At 31.0% G+C, this 18,892-nt stretch overlaps 1 protein-coding gene across 1 annotated transcript in view; it reads right to left on the reverse strand.

Annotated features, from left to right (window-relative positions):
• Positions 1-528: 528 nt before the first annotated feature.
• Positions 529-18,892, reverse strand: part of LOC136038914 (uncharacterized) — a 115,163-nt gene continuing 96,799 nt past the window's right edge. The window contains exons 16-18 of the mRNA XM_065722401.1: positions 14,892-15,027; positions 3,048-3,237; positions 529-788 (exon numbers count right to left, since the gene is read on the reverse strand). Coding sequence (XP_065578473.1) covers positions 625-788; positions 3,048-3,237; positions 14,892-15,027 — 490 coding nt within the window. The 3' untranslated portion in view covers positions 529-624. The remainder of the gene's footprint in view (positions 789-3,047; positions 3,238-14,891; positions 15,028-18,892) is intronic.

Raw genomic sequence — 18,892 nt, forward strand, 5'->3', positions numbered from 1 at the left:
ATTCCTACGCACTTTTTTAAGCTAAAAAATGCTGATTGATGATGACGATGCTGACTGATAAATTTCTATGCAGTTTTTTTTTAAGCTAAGGATGATGCTAACTGAGGATGACGATGCTAATTGATAAATTCTTATACAGTTATTTTTTTAAGCTAAGGATTGATGATGAAGCTCTAGTTGGTTTGCTAAATTTAAAGCCCAAAAATCAAAAAGTAGAACTTCGGTGTTGATTGTAGTTAGCCCAGATGGGGCTACAGCTAAATATACGTGTGAATGGATTTTTATGCCAATGCGAAAAATGATTTAGATGTTAATGAAAACGATGATGGGAGACATCAAGGCATTCTAATCAGCGACCGATAACAGTGAGCATAAAAGACACTTGTGTAACCATGAATAACGGGGACAATCCTCGACTCCTTGAAGCAAACATTTTATAGTGGTCACAAAAGGCTGAGGAACACTTAAAGCCGCTTTGAGCCCACAAAATTTTAGACGAAATCGAACTCGTTTATTGACTATAGCAAATCAATTGTGATATAATTTTATTAAAAATGCTAAAAAAAATGCGAAGTTTAAAAGCATAAAGTATGCAGAGTATTATACAATAAGTTCACTCATATTTTAAGCATCACTTGATTTGGATTCAAAATATTCCGAGTTAAAAAATTTAGTACGAGGAGCTGGCCTTGGAGGCATTTTTCTCTGTAAGGAATAAGTGCATGGCTCAAATATAGGCGGATATTCCAAGCTAGATCTTTGGCATTTCTCCTGTTTAGCATTCCAATCTAAAAGAGAAAACCAAATTTAAAATAAATAATGACAGCATGTGAGAGCTGCCAGGGAAATTCTAATTCCTTTGTATTTTTAATATATAAACTAGATAAATAAATATTTAATTTATCATATATATATATATATATATATATATATATATATATATATATATATATATATATATATATATATATATATATATATATATATATATATATATATATATATATATATATATATATATATATATATATATAGAGAGAGAGAGAGAGAGAGCTGTTCATTAAACAACTTTCACAGTTCTTGGCTAATTTGCAGTTGCAAAACATAAAAAAAAAAAAAATACGCACTGTTAAACATAGACGTAAAAAAAGAACACAAATATATATATATATATATATATATATATATATATATATATATATATATATATATATATATATATATATAGATATATACATATATATATATATATATATATATATATATATATATATATATATATATATATATATATATATATATATATATATATATGTATAGAGAGAGAGAGAGAGAGAGAGAGAGAGAGAGAGAAAAGCTGTTAAAATGAAATCATTAACGTTGTCAACTAAGATCAATTACTCCATGAGAATAAATTAAAAGTTACTTTCTCTTATCTCAACAACTGGTATCCTAAGGTTGAAACTTAAGGTGAAAATGTCTCAAAACACTTTTTAGCTATATATCAAGGTAGTTATAAGCAGCACAATTTTCAATTTTGGGAAAAATAATATTTTCCGGCTAGGACCGTAGCTAATGGCAATCAAATGGGGAGAGCGGGGATTGGCCCTAACCCCTATTTTGGGTGCAGTTTTGGCTTTCATTTATACGTATATGTCGAGACACGAAATATATTTTAGTGTTATTATTATATCCACCCAAAGAATCAAGAATATCTCGACAATTCTGCAGCTAGAAAGATTAAAATTGCCTAGTATAGAAAAGACACCAACTATTCAGCTACTATCAACATAGCAAAGGTCTTTGCACAGAAATGTTGACATAACATGTCAGAAATTTTCCCTGGAGCTTGTGGGTCTGACACTTCAAAAAGTGTATTTCAAGACTTCACAATAGAAATTTCTACATACTTTAACCTAAACACACAGATATCTTCTAAATGTAAGGAATCCACCGATGGCCCTATGGATTCTAACCCTACTCTTAAGGAAAGAACAGCTTGGTTTTAGGAGAACGAGAAGATGCATCAACCAATGTAGTACTCTTAAATTAATAATCAAGAAGTGTCTGAGCCATCAGACCCATTTAGTCTTCAGTTTTATAACTTTCGTTTGATTCAGTGGATAGAACAGCTATATCGAAGGTCCTCTCCTTGTATGGTGTACAAGATAAATACATTAGATTGATTAGTGCTATCTGCGAAAACAACATTGCTGCAGTTAAGGTAGGAAATGAGGTTAGTAGCTGGTTTCGTATTGAATCAAGAGTTAAGCAGGGTTGCGTTCTATCCCAATGCATATATGGATGATTTTAATGGACATTGTCCTAAGGAATACGGCAAAGGCTGTGGGAGAGTATGGAATCAAATGGGAAAGTAATACTCCTAGACTTAGATTATGCTGACGAGTTGAGTGTCCTAGATGAAAATGCTAGCGAAATGAATGATTTTTGGAAGTCTAAGAGTCTGGAGTGCAACAATAGGTTTGTAACTCAATGTTAAGAAGACTAAGTGGCTTAGATTGGAAATAAATAGAGGTGAAAAGGTCATTTTGGGTTAGGAGAAGACTGATTAAGTAAAAATGGAGGATGCAGTGAAGATGTTAATAGTAGAATAGCCATTACCCAGGGTGTTTTTCACAATGAAAAAAGTTTTGATGAATAGGAAGATAAGTCAAAGACTAGAATTTTGGAAGTTACAGTGATGACAGTGGTAAAGTATGGTTCTGAAACACGGGCGCTTCAAAACGTGGATGAGGATGACTGACTGTATTTCAAACAGTTAGCTGTGCGAAAAGCGTGAATCTGTCACCCTTTCTAAGGGCTACGAAGACAACATCTATTCATTAGCTGCTTCACCTTTTATTTTATTTTTCTGTCAGTTTTTTTCTTCTTTTTTTTTTAATCGAACTTTATCCAGTTTTTAGTTGAACTTTCTTTTTTACGACAGAATTTATAACACCAAGGCTGATAATGGCCAAAAAGGAGACAATCGGAATTAGTGGGTATGCTGGTACCAATAGTAGTAAGTTTATTATCAATGTACATACCAGATCCAGCCTGATTCACAGAGGGAATAGGCGTAGATGGCACTGTTGGCGGACGACTGGTATTTCCAATAGCTCCTGGATCCATAGCAGTGAAGCCCGGGGTCGAGGGAGGACTATAAACAAATACATCTGCTGTAGTTACAGTTGGTGTTCTTCTTTGTTTCCCAATCATAGAAATACCCATTGTTGGCTTTAAAGGAAAATAAAAATTCTGAGAAAACTGAATAAAACTAGAATAAAAAAGAATAGAAAAAGGATGCGAATACTGGTTACAGTTGCAAAATACTAAGGAAAACTGAGCAGTTATTTGATGAGCTTTTGAGACGAACCAAAGAAATTACAACAAATTATACAAATCCCATGCATTATTTCGCCCGTCATTTCTTTGTGGCTACGAAATCGGTTTTCTCAGATCTTACATTCAACAAACTAATCGACTGTGTTTGGTATAATGCACAAGTACCGAAACTAAGTTCCAACAACTCGAATTTGAACACTACTCAACGAGTGGCTGCCCATACTCCATCATCTGCGGCAAATATCAAAAGTGCCACTAGGTGCGGCACATTTAGAATCCGCCACACTCCCTTGCACTACGCATCTTCCAGTTCACAGAATGTGTACGATTTTTGAAAGTAGGCGAGCCTCCAATTCACGCAACCCGTTCTTTTAGAAAACACAAGCAAAAATAGAAACTACATATGGTACAAGCCAGCACTGGCCAAATCTGAACCAAACCACTGAGCCAAGATGAAGCGAAGAAAAACTGCTTGGGCTATTGGTCCTTCGTCTTTTATCTAAAACTTCAATAGACAATATTAAATTTAAAATTTGGCACAATTTTCATTGGTTATTGGCACAATTTTTATTGGCGCAATTGTTTATTTCTTAAAAAGAAATAACCACGAAACCACTGAACCAAGATGAAGCAAAGAGAAACTACTTGGGTTGTTGGTCTTTCGTCTTTTATCTAAAACTTCAATAGAAAATATTAAATTTAAAATTTGGCACAATTTTCATTGGTTATTGGCACAATTTTTATTGGCGCAATTGTTAATTTCTTATAGAAAATATTAAATTTAAAATTTGGCACAATTTTAATTGGTTAATAGCACACTTTTTATTGACACAATTGTTTATTTCTTAAAAAGAAATAACCACAAAACCACTGAACCAAGATGAGGCAAAGAGAAACTACTTAGGTTGTTGGCCCCTCGTCTTTTATCTAAAATTTCAATGGAAAATACTGGACTAGTGGTTTGAACTTTGAAAATATTAGTCGAGGACGCATATGCGTTTCCCCTTTAAATCACAAATTACAACCTTTTTTTTTTTTGCAAAAATCATCGTAATGTCATGTTAAAACTACTTGTTTTTTTTTTCTCTTTAAACAATCAAAGTTGAACATCTCAAAATTCATTTTCACGGCTTGCTGAATATATATATATATATATATATATATATATATATATATATATATATATATATATATATATATATATATATATACATACATATATATTTATATATACATACACACACATATATATATATATATATATATATATATATATATATATATATATATATATATATATATATATATACATATATATATATATATATATATATATATATATATATATATATATATATATGTATATATATATATATATATAAATATATAAATATATATACATATATACATATAATAAATATATATATATATATATATATATATATATATATATATATATATATATATATATACATATATATATATGTATATATATATATATATATATATATATATATGTATATATACATATATATATACATATATATGTATTATTTATTTATATATATATATATATATATATATATATATATATATATATATATATATATATATATATATATATATATATATATATATAAAAATAAGTTGTCTGTGTGTGGATCTGTGGATCAGGTGACGTCATGTTTGTCCGCATATGACGTCTGAATTATTTCACACTAATACAAAAGAAGAAAAAAACTAAAAAAGGTAAAAACTACAAAAAAAAACTAAAAAGAAAAAAAAACTAAAAAAGCTAAAAAACTAAAAAAAAACTAAAAAAAGGTAAAAATCTAATAACTAAAAAAAAACTGAAAAAAATAAAAAAAGGCAAAAACTACAAAAAAATAAAAACTAATAAAAAAACTAAAAAAGCTAAAAAACTAAAAAAACTAAAAAAAACTAAAAAAAAGGTAAAAAAACCGAGACACAAATGAAGACCGGGACACAGGGAGTATAAATGACGACCAGGACATAAGTAAAAAAAAAAAAAACTAAAAAAACTAAAAAAATGGTAAAAACTACAAAAAAACTAAAAACTAATAAAAAAACTAAAAAATCTAAAAATCTAAATAAACTAAAAAAGAAAAAAAAAAAAAAAAAAGAAAAAAGGAAAAAAATAAAGGAGAAAAACAAAACTAAAAAACGAATGTATATACAGACCGGGACACCGGGATACAAATGACGACCGGGACACAGGGAATATAAATGACGACCGGGACACAGGGACACAACTACAATGGGGACGCCGGGGGGCACAGGGGGATATAAATGACGACCGGGACACCGGGACACAAGGAATATAAATGACGCCCGGGACACTCAAAGAGAAATCACAGACTGGAACACCGGGACACAAATGACGACCGGGACACAGGGAATATAAATGACGACCGGGACACAGGGACATAACTACAAAGGGGACGCCGGGGTGCACAGGGGGATATATAAATGACGATGGCGACTCAGGGAATGGTCGATTAGCAATCACCATCAACAAAGCTCAAGGGCAATCATTAGAATCATGAGGTATAGATCTGAATACGGATTGTTTTCCCATGGACCATTATATGTTGCATGTTCAAGAGTCGGTAAACCTGAAAATCTATTTATATGCACAGACAATGGGACAGCAAAGAATGTTGTATATTCGCAAGTTTTACGTAGTTAAAAACATATATATATATATATATATATATATATATATATATATATATATATATATATATATATATATATATATATATCTATATTCACAGGTGGGACATAGGGACACAACTACAATGGCGCGTAACGACTTACGCGCGCGGGGGGGCTTGGGGGGGGGCACGAAGCGCCCCCACCAACTAGGTGTTGGGGTGGCGCGAAGCGCCACCCCAACAGCTAGTATATATATATAAATAAGTTGTCTGTGTGTGTGTGTCAAGTGACGTCAAGTTTGTGTGTCAACTGACGTCATGTTTGTCGACTGACGAAATTACAGACCGGGACATCGGGACACAAATGACGACCGGGACACAGGGAATATAAATGACGACCAGGAAATAAGTAAAAAAAAATAGAAAAAGGTAAAAACTACAAAAAAAAATAAAAAGAAAAAACGACTAAAAACTAATAAAAAAACTAAAAAAGCTAAAAAACTAAAAAAAACTAAAAATGAAAAAAAAGAAAAAAAGAAAAAACTGAAAAATAAAGGAGAAAAACAAAACTAAAAAAAATAAAAATAAAAAGAAACTAAAAAGGTAAAAACTACAAAAAAATTAAAAAGAAAAAGAAAAAAACTGAAAAAACTAAAAAAAGTAAAAACCAAAAAAAAAAACTAAAAAGAAAAAAGGGGAAAAACACAAAAATTTATTTCATCATATACCAATTCAAAAACGAATGTATATACAGACCGGGACACCGGGACACAGGGAATATAAATGACGACCGGGACACAGGGACACAACTACAACGGGGGCACCGGGGGGCACAGGGGGATATATAAATGACAACGGGGACACAGGGAATGTTCGATTAGCAATCACCATCAACAAAGCTCAAGGGCAATCATTAGAATCATGAGGTATAACTAAAAAAAACTAAAAAAAAGGTAAAAAACTAAAAACTAAAAAAAAGACCAATTCAAAAACGAATGTATATACAGACCGGGACACCGGGACACAAATGACGACCGGGACACCGGGACACGAGGAATATAAATGACGACCGGGACACTCAAAGAGAAATCACAGACTGGGAAACCGGGACACAAATGACGACCGGGACACAGGGAATATAAATGACGACCGGGACACAGGGACACAACTACAACGGGGACGCCGGGGGCACAGGGGGATATATAAATGACGACGGCGACACAGGGAATGGTCGATTAGCAATCACCATCAACAAAGCTCAAGGGCAATCATTAGAATCATGAGGTATAGATCTGAATACGGATTGTTTTCCCATGGACAATTATATGTTGCAAGTTCAAGAGTCGGTAAACCTGACAATCTATTTATGTGCACAGACAATGGGACAGCGAGGAATGTTGTATATTCGCAAGTTTTACGTAGTTAAAAACATTATATATATATATATATATATATATATATATATATATATATATATATATATATATATATATATATATATATACATATATATATATATTCACAGGTGGGACACAGGGACACAACTACAATGGCGCGTAACTAATATGGCACGTATCTGGATTGTTAAGAATAATACAGCTCTTGATTATAATTTTAAAGTAATATGTGATACAATTTGCATTCTAACTAAAACGAAATTTATTTCAAAAAAGAAAAAGTTCGATAAGATTAGTAATAAGGATAACAGATTATATTTACCTATTAATTTTACTTGTAAGCAGATTGAAGATATTAATTTACCAGAAATTTTAAATCAGTGGCATGTGAAACAGGCCCTTCCTAGTAATTTAAATTATAATGATAGTCCAGTTTTAACTTATAAATTTTCAAAAACTATTGGGCAAATTATTTTTAATTATAATTTAATAGTAAAAAAACTAGATAGCGATATAAATTGGAAACCGGTTTGTAATTGTAAGCAACTTGGCCCATTTGTAAATCCTACTTACAAACATGTTATAACAGGGGACTTGTCAATAATAAAGCAAGATGATCTTCAAATTATAATGAATAAAGGGGCTAATTTCCGTCTTTCTCATCATCTGAAACCATCGAGTGTTCTTGATGGCTTGGAGAATGATTTTGATTTATTTATTGATAAGTGGTGTAAGAAAGAGAATAAAAATAAAGAGAGTTTTCAAAGTTGGAAGAATTTAATTATTAGTAGAGTAAGAAATAAAATATATTCTAACTTAAAAAATAGTAACACTAAATCGTTATTTTATAATGCGAAGATTAAACAAGCAATTGCTAATCTAAAGAATGAATTTGTAATTGTGCCAGTGGATAAAGCTAATAATAATTTTGCCATAATTTGTCAGAAGCTGTATTGTGATATCTTAAAAAGGGAGTTATGCACAACTAATGTTTATGAAAAGGTAAATATAGAGGATGAGAATTTAATTGAAAAGACTGAAGAAATACTTTTTAAAAATTTTAATATTAAAATAAATGACAATGATAAAAAGTTCCCTTTCCTATATTGGACTGTAAAATTTCATAAGAATCCCCCTAAACCACGGTTTATTGCTGGAGCAGCTAAATGTCCAACCCGCATTGCTGCTACTGACCTCTCTTTAATTTTAAAGGAAATTGTAAATAAACTTAAAACCTATTGTTCTGGTATTAAAAAATTTTCGAATTTTAATCCATATTGGAGTGTTAATAATTCACTGCAGGTGATAGATTCTTTAACAATGGTTTCAGCTAAAAGAATTGAGTCTTTCGATTTTGCGACAATGTATACTAATTTATCACTTAATTTAGTGTTTGATAATTTAAAAACTGTTATAAAGAAATCTTTCCTCTTATCTAGTAAAAGGTTCTTAAAAATAGACAGTTATAATAAAAAAGCCATATGGACAAACTGCTTTAATACTACGGTTAACTTGAGATGTTACAGCTTGGATATGATTTTTGAGTTATTGGAATTTGTTTTATACAATACTTATATAAGATTTGGGGGTGATTTGTACAAGCAAATTATGGGAATTCCCATGGGGGGGAATGCCAGCCCATTTATAGCTGACTTGTTTTTAAGTCAACTAGAATATAAATATATGATGGATAAGAATAATCCAATTAATTTAAAACATGCTTTGTCAAATAATAAAAGATATTTAGATGATATTTTGGTCTTAAATTGTAAGGATTTCATTGATATTTCTAAAAATATATATCCATCAGAGCTTATTCTTGAGCCTAGTCATGGCGCTGGTCATGAAGATCATTTCTTAGATTTAAATATTAATATTTGTGATAATAATAAATTAAGTTTTAAAATGTATAATAAAACGGATGATTTTGATTTTGAAGTGATTAGTTTCCCATTCCCTGAAAGTAATATACACTCAAAAATCACATATTCAGCGTTTTTCTCACAGTTACTTCGTTATGCAAGGATTTGTAGTAATTATATTGATTTTAAAAATAGATGTAAAATCTTAAGCCAAAAATTGATATCAAGAGGTTTTTCTGCAAATAAATTAACTTGGCAATTTAAAAAATTTAGTTTTCATTATAACGAACTTTTAAATAAATATCAAAAGAATTATCTAGAAATACTTAAAGAAATTTTTAACTAATTTTGGAGGTTCGAGAAATGTTGTCACAGCGCCATTTATTTTGAATTGTGTTTCTAATTGAGCGGATTCTTTAAAAAATTAGCCACATGGTAAAGATTAATTCTATAATTGTTTAGTTCATTCAGGTTTTTTGCAATGTGTTAATATTTGTGATTTGGTAAAATTTATAATATTTAGTTTACCTGTTGTTGCTAAAAGGGAGGGATATATTAACAAGATAAGCTTGTTTTGGTTTTACTTGGTTGTTTTACATTTGCTGTTTTTTTTCTTTTTTTTTTTCATAGGCATGTATTTTAGGGGTGATACCTGACGCGGGGATGCCATGGATATTCTGTGGTAGCCACAACACTGTGCTGGGTAGAGAATTTAGAGTGGCGAAACCCTATATAGGCCAGTGTATTCTCCTGATGAGCCCTTATGTTGGGTGTTGCCTCTGAATTATTTGTCTATATTATTTTTCTATTGTTCGGTAAATGACGACTTATACTTATTGACGACATGACTGCCTGTCCATGGATTATTCTTTATGGTTGATTGTGTGTGGCTATACTGTTTGACCTATGTGATTGTATGGATGAGTAGGGTTAAGGCCTCATTCAAGTGCTGGTCTATATTAATCACTAATTTAGGAAAACAGTCTTCCTTTTCTCCTTCTGTCTCTTTTTTTTTTTTTTTTTTTTTTTTTTTTGTGTTTGTGCTGTAGCATTGGTGATTTCTCTTTTCATGATATTATTCCAGGTTGGATCCAGTGCTGGTGGAGAAATTTTTTTTTAGTTTTCTCCCCGACAGACCTTTACCCTGGTCCAGGTTTTTAACCTGATATTGTTAATTATTGGTGAGATTGCACTTATGCAAATTTCATGTTCTTTCATCTTTTTGTTTATGTATTTATTGACCTATTGACCTTGGCATGTTTTTTGGACTTTGATTGTTGGATTTTGATTTGGATGTTGGTTTGTTTTGGATTTATTTTCAATAACTTTTTATGCAACAAAACACAAATATTAGCCTCGGAACTCGGAACGATTTTTTGAAAGTTAGTAAGTGTAAAAGTCGTTGTTTTCTTTGCCAAGATCATTTTGTCCCACGGACTTCTGTTAAAAGTACATTGTATAATAAAAATTTTGCATGCAAGTTACGTGGTAATGTTAATTGTAGAACAACCAATGTAATTTACCTATTAGAATGTAATAAATGCTGCCTACAATATGTGGGGGAAACAACTAATAATATATATAAAAGATTTTCTGGACACAAGACAACAGTTAATAATGAAAAAACTAATAACTATCTAGTTCAACATTGTAGTAATGGTAAATGTTCCATATCAGATATAACTGTCACAATTTTAGAAAATTTAGAATTAGAAAATTTAAATAAAGAAGAGAAGAATAATAGACTACGTAAACAGGAGGATTTCTGGATCCATACTCTTGGTACAGCTTATCCTTTTGGGCTAAATGATCGTGTGGCAAAATATGGTGACATGTCTCATGTTGTTGTTAAATGTATTGATGGTTTTATGGACCATCCTTCTTTTACTTGTCCTACTAAACGTAAAAAACGATCGAGAGGACACAGGAAAAATAATAGAAAAAATGAATTAGATGTACATATGCTTTCTATAGATCTATGCCAGCTACTTGAATCTAGGGGTATGATTTCTGTAATAAAGTGTCTAAATAATTTATCCAAGAGGAATTTAATCAAACTTTTCTGGATTGTTAAGAATAATACAGCTCTTGATTATAATTTTAAAGTAATATGTGATACAATTTGCATTCTAACTAAAACGAAATTTATTTCAAAAAAGAAAAAGTTCGATAAGATTAGTAATAAGGATAACAGATTATATTTACCTATTAATTTTACTTGTAAGCAGATTGAAGATATTAATTTACCAGAAATTTTAAATCAGCGGCATGTGAAACAGGCCCTTCCTAGTAATTTAAATTATAATGATAGTCCAGTTTTAACTTATAAATTTTCAAAAACTATTGGGCAAATTATTTTCAATTATAATTTAATACTAAAAAAACTAGATAGCGATATAAATTGGAAACCGGTTTGTAATTGTAAGCAACTTGGCCCATTTGTAAATCCTACTTACAAACATGTTATAACAGGGGACTTGTCAATAATAAAGCAAGATGATCTTCAAATTATAATGAATAAAGGGGCTAATTTCCGTCTTTCTCATCATCTGAAACCATCGAGTGTTCTTGATGGCTTGGAGAATGATTTTGATTTATTTATTGATAAGTGGTGTAAGAAAGAGAATAAAAATAAAGAGAGTTTTCAAAGTTGGAAGAATTTAATTATTAGTAGAGTAAGACATAAAATATATTCTAACTTAAAAAATAGTAACACTAAATCATTATTTTATAATGCGAAGATTAAACAAGCAATTCCTAATCTAAAGAATGAATTTGTAATTGTGCCAGTGGATAAAGCTAATAATAATTTTGCCATAATTTGTCAGAAGCTGTATTGTGATATCTTAAAAAGGGAGTTATGCACAACTAATGTTTATGAAAAGGTAAATATAGAGGATGAGAATTTAATTGAAAAGACTGAAGAAATACTTTTTAAAAATTTTAATATTAAAATAAATGACAATGATAAAAAGTTCCCTTTCCTATATTTGACTGTAAAATTTCATAAGAATCCCCCTAAACCACGGTTTATTGCTGGAGCAGCTAAATGTCCAACCCGCATTGCTGCTACTGACCTCTCTTTAATTTTAAAGGAAGTTGTAAATAAACTTAAAAACTATTGTTCTGGTATTAAAAAATTTTCGAATTTTAATCCATATTGGAGTGTTAATAATTCACTGCAGGTGATAGATTCTTTAACAATGGTTTCAGCTAAAAGAATTGAGTCTTTCGATTTTGCGACAATGTATACTAATTTATCACTTAATTTAGTGTTTGATAATTTAAAAACTGTTATAAAGAAATCTTTCCTCTTATCTAGTAAAAGGTTCTTAAAAATAGACAGTTATAATAAAAAAGCCATATGGACAAACTGCTTTAATACTACGGTTAACTTGAGATGTTACAGCTTGGATATGATTTTTGAGTTATTGGAATTTGTTTTATACAATACTTATATAAGATTTGGGGGTGATTTGTACAAGCAAATTATGGGAATTCCCATGGGGGGGGGGGGGGAATGCCAGCCCATTTATAGCTGACTTGTTTTTAAGTCAACTAGAATATAAATATATGATGGATAAGAATAATCCAATTAATTTAAAACATGCTTTGTCAAATAATAAAAGATATTTAGATGATATTTTGGTCTTAAATTGTAAGGATTTCATTGATATTTCTAAAAATATATATCCATCAGAGCTTATTCTTGAGCCTAGTCATGGCGCTGGTCATGAAGATCATTTCTTAGATTTAAATATTAATATTTGTGATAATAATAAATTAAGTTTTAAAATGTATAATAAAACGGATGATTTTGATTTTGAAGTGATTAGTTTCCCATTCCCTGAAAGTAATATACACTCAAATATCACATATTCAGCGTTTTTCTCACAGTTACTTCGTTATGCAAGGATTTGCAGTAATTATATTGATTTTAAAAATAGATGTAAAATCTTAAGCCAAAAATTGATATCAAGAGGTTTTTCTGCAAATAAATTAACTTGGCAATTTAAAAAATTTAGTTTTCATTATAACGAACTTTTAAATAAATATCAAAAGAATTATCTAGAAATACTTAAAGAAATTTTTAACTAATTTTGGAGGTTCGAGAAATGTTTTTTTTTTTTTTTTTTTTTTTTTTTTTTTTTTTTTTTTTTTTTTTTTTTTTTTTTGTGTTTGTGCTGTAGCATTGGTGATTTCTCTTTTCATGATATATATATATATATATATATATATATATATTTATATAAGTTGTTTGTTTGTGTGTCTGTCTGTCTGTCCGCATATGACGTCTGAATTATTTCATCATATACCAATTCAAAAACGAATGTATTCAAGCCGAAGTAGCTGAGTTGGTCCGAGAGGTTCCAGGTTCGAACCTTGGCTTTAGCATTAATACAAAAGAAGAAAAAAACTAAAAAAGGTAAAAACTACAAAAAAAAACTAAAAAAAAGGTAAAAACTAAAAAAGAAAGAAAACTAAAAAAAAAAACTAAAAAAAGGTAAAAACTATAAAAAAACTAAAAAGAAAAAAAACTAAAAACTAATAAAAAACTAAAAAAAAATAAAAAAAAACTAAAAACTGAAAAAGAAAAAAAACTAAAAAAAGGAAAAAAAATTGAAAAATAAAGGAGAAAAAGAAAACTAAAATAAAATAAAAATAAAAAAAAAACTAAAAAAGGTAAATGTATTCAAGCCGAAGTAGCTGAGTTGGTAAAGCGTTATGTTCCAGGTTCTAGGTCCGAGAGGTTGCAGGTTCGAACCTTGGCTTTAGAATTAATACAAAAGAAGAGAAAAAACTATAAAAGGTAAAAACTACAAAAAAACTAAAACTAAAAAAAACTAAAACTAAAAATAAAAAAACTAAAAAAGGTAAAAACTACAAAAAAACTAAAAAGAAAAAAGAAAAAAAACTAAAAAAGCTCAAAAAAAGGTAAAAACCAAAAAAAAAACTAAAAAGAAAAAAAGAAAAAAAAACAAAAAACTTATTTCCTAAAAAAAACTAAAAAAGCTAAAAAAACTAAAAAAAAACTAAAAAAAGGTAAAAAAATAAAAACTAAAAAAAGAAAAAAAAAACTAAAAAAAAGGTAGAAATTACAGACTGGGACACCGGGACACAAATGACGACTGGGACGTGTATGTCAACTGACGTCATGTTTGTGTGTCGAAGGTTTAAGTAGCTTAATTATGGCACTCTTAGTTAAAAGGCTATGTTTTAACACTTAAAACGAGTCTTTACAATATACTGATGGCTACAGGGTATTCCAAGCACTTCAATTTGACAGCTCCGGCTTTTGTAGCTGTTTAAATAACAAAAAAACACACCTATACGCTAGAAAAGACGGAGAAGGGGTGGGGGCTCCTATATTCTTCCCTTAATGCTGGAGTCCTGATGCTTAAAAATTCCTTTTTAGACCGTAATCCAGGCACTTTCCCTTACTTACACAAAATTTCGCAAATCTCTACTGAAAGTAAGAAATCCTTAGATCGTTCATGATCTAGTGCGTACGTAAATAAAAAAACAAAGCCGTACAAGATAAATCAAATATGTAAAACTGATTGAATAAATGAAAAACAAAATAGAGAGAAAAAAGAGTTTGGGCTTACTTTACATGACCGCGGGGATAGCATACTACCGTCATCTGTGGCTGCTTCTTTAGGTGGGTATGTAGCGTCCATTGGAAGAGAATTGACTAACTTTTTTTTATTCCAACTCAAAAAGGAGTCGTTTCGGGCCACTCTCCTGAAATCAGATTTATTTCATATGGATTATTACTTATCACTAAAAATACATGAATAAAAAAAGAAAAAATATAAGAATAATAGTAAATAAATAAAAAAAAATCAAATTCAGGAAACAATATTGTCTATCGAGAACATAACTTCTTTTGAAGAGTTTAGTGAGTTTTTTTTTTTTTTTTTGGTAACTCGTGGGCCTATACTGAAGTGAGATAAGATCCCTACTACTGTTTTCTTTCTCAGTACAACCAAATACACAGAAAGATGGTTAGCTATTAAAAAAAAAAAAAAAAAAATGAAAAAAACATCATGGAAATTTGCAATTTACTAACATTTTAAGTTTCAATTAAAATACCACCCCCCATACTTTTGTCTAACCTTCATACAATTTACCGTTCTGTTTTCGTTTAGATTCGCCAATTTTGACTTCTCCCTGTAGTGAACTTTTATGTATATGACTCCTCAAGTCATTCATTATTTTGTCATTATTATTATTATTATTTTTTTTTTTTTATAAAGATTACACCAGAAAGCTGAAGGCATTCGGCCAGGACTGAAAAACTCGAATAGATTTCGGCATCATGAGCTGATGTTTTTCAATCACAGATCGGTTCATGGTGAAAATATCCTGTCTCTCCCCCCTTTCTCTTAATAACGGTGATCTTGATAGCTTAATGTCTGTTTATTCTAATCTTTTTTCTTTCCCCCGTTATCTCTCGAGGGCTCTCTAGCACTTTTACCTTCAATTTCACACATATTGCCAGCATGAATAATAGATTCACGATGTTTATTTCTTCTTACGATCTATACGCTGAACAAAAATATCGAAGAGGATCACACTAACATAAAGAACCTAAAAACTCTTGAATTTCTTTCCTTCTCGAGTGAATACTTTTAGTCATATTTACATCTTTATCTTGCCAGCATGAATAATAGACCCGTGAAATTTATTTTTTCTTACAATCTACACATTAAATACTACTATCTAAGAGGATCACATAAACATCAAGAACTTAAAAGCTTTTGAATTTCTTGCCTTCTCGAGCGAATACTTTTTGTCATGTCTTTTCTTTTTTCATTTTTTTTTTTTTGTCTCTCATTTTTTATTCTTTAAAGAACAAATTGATTATGTGCAAGCAACATTTCCTGGGAAACCAGACCAAAAAAAAAACTATTTTAAAATTGCAATGGCACACATAAGTGAAGAGTTCAAGGGCCATTATATCATATACAGCGGTATAATACTACTACTAACAACTCACCATACCACCAAGCCGCCTGGGGCCAACACAGCTACGCACGCTTCTCCTCCGTCCTAATTTATTCAAAGACTCCCTCTTTACACTATCCCAGTAGCCGTCTCAATCTTTCACTCATTATAGCCCTATAAAGACCGACTGTACCACAGTTTTCGTACAGCCGACTGTTTTATACGAGGTCAGTCATCCGGGTACCCAAAACAGTCCGTAGGCAATTTCTCTGGAAAACATCTAGCAAATCTTCAATCGTTTTTCGTAGCGCCTATGCTTCAAAACCATATTTGACCGCTGTCATCACTGTTGCTTCCAATATTCTAATCTTAATTTACAGACTTATCTTGCTATTCTTCCAAAGTTTTTTCCACATTGAAAAAAAAAAAAAACACTCTGAGCCTTGGCTATTCTAATTTTAACATCTTCACTACTCCCACCATCTTTGCTAATAATAATACCAAGGTAAGTGAAGCTCTGCACTTGATCAATCTTTTCGTACCAAATGTCACATTTTCATCTACACTCATTCCTAGCCTTAGCGACTTAAGTCTTCTTAATATTAATTTTTAAACCTATCCTAGCACCCTGAACTCGCAAAACCTCCAAAACTTCCTTCATTTTGCTCGTACTATCATATAGCATGCTTAAATTATCAGCATAACCGAAGTGTAAGAAAGTTTTTCCTCCCGTTTCGATTCCATGTTCTCCCATTGCCTTTCCTGTACTGCTTAAGACAAAGTCCATCAAAATGATCCACTGCTTAAATCCTGATTTACTACGAAATCATCTGCTAACCTCATTTCCCAACCATACAAGGATAAGACCTTCGTTCATAAAACAAATCTTCCTTCACATACAAGGCATCACAAACTTTTTCATTTTCCTTTATATCTTTTCCTGCAACTCGATCTCAGTTTAGCACATTTTTAAAATGTTCTGCCTATCTATCTTTAATTCTTCCCTTATCACTAACTGTGGCCCCGTTCCTATCTTTAACTGGGACAAGTCCGGGTTGACTTCTCCCTATCAATTTATTAATATGCCAGTACAATATTCTACTATTATGCCGTCTAGCTTCATTTTCCAGATCCTCTGCAATATTGTCCATGGTCTCCACTTCACCCTCCTTAGTCCATATTTTAATACTTTTTCCACTTTCTCTACATTCGTCTTGTTTTCATATGATCTATCACTCAGATAATTCTTGCACAAGCTACTTCTCCTCTTAATTAAAAATAAAGTTTCTCACTTATATTCCAAGCTGCGTTCCAAACTTTCTTTCCAAAGACACCACCAGCAAATTTAAAAATTATTTTCCTAAAATTATTCTATCCATCTTCTACATTGTCCAATTTTAAACCCTCCAGTTTAATGTTCAATTGTTCCTGGAACGTTTCCCCTCAAATTCTCATCCTGGAGTCTACCAACATCAAAACTTCCCGGAAGGTAGGAATCCTTCCGAAATTTCAACTTTAAAATAACCCTAGACACTATTAGATGGTATTCTTTGCTTTTGATATCAATAACAACACTTCTATATACCCTAGTGTATAGAAGATCCTGACATGTATTGATCCTTGTATTGATCCTGACAGTCCTCGGTTTACTATAGCATAACAAATAAGGTTTGCTGTCTTACCATCACTTGAATTCTATGTTTTATGACCAAATACTGTATTGGTTATAGCTAGACTGTTATACCTACAAAATGCAGCAGTCTGTATCCATTATAGTTTCCTTTTCCCATACCGAATTTACTAGGCTAGGATACCATCTATCCCTATTTCTTCCGACCCGGGCGTTAAAAAATCCCAATAAAAACACCATATTTCTACCTGGAACCTTGTATATTTACTACCGTAACTGTAAGTAAATTTCACTACTATCTGCGTCAATTAGTTCTGCAAGGCATATACTAATATAATTGATACCCTGCACTTTTTAGTCATAAAATGAGCGATTAGTATCCTATTGTTCATACCTTCCCAGCCTAAGCAAGACTTAGCAGCATTACAATGATATTACATCATAGACTATGGAGCCTGGCACGTAGTGTGCATCACTTTCTTATAGTGGAACATAAATGAATGCATAATTTTGCTAGTAATTTATCTGTCAAGTAGCATTCTCAGGCAACATTTAGATTGTAGAATATGTAAGGGCACACCTCTAGCCGCAGTAGGTTTAGTAGATCTTTAGCTTTAATAACAATAACAGAATGGTCTAAAATTGAGCAGTAATTATTCCGTATACGACATGGGTGCCCCTTCCTCAATTCTCGCTGTTTATGGTTAAGTCTCAAAACTCCTTAAAAACCGTTCTCATTCAATTTCGAATTCCCTTGTGTTCTTGCAATCTTTCTTAAAAAATTTTAACAAAAAGTCAAACTTTAGCGTGAGATTTGAGGAAGGGGCAGCACCCCTCATATACGGAATATTTTCTGCTGGTTTCAAGTTTTAATGTTGCTCCTTTATTTCAGCTCAAAACTTTTTATTCTATTTAAAAGCCAACCGTTTTTCAATTAATGTCACAAAATCTACCCCCCATACCCGTGTAACATTTTCCTCTAGATTTGCCCCAGGAAACTTTCCTCCCTATTTTTATACTTTGACATTT

This window comes from Artemia franciscana, chromosome 2 (assembly GCF_032884065.1).
Source record: "Artemia franciscana chromosome 2, ASM3288406v1, whole genome shotgun sequence".
NCBI lineage: Eukaryota > Metazoa > Arthropoda > Branchiopoda > Anostraca > Artemiidae > Artemia > Artemia franciscana.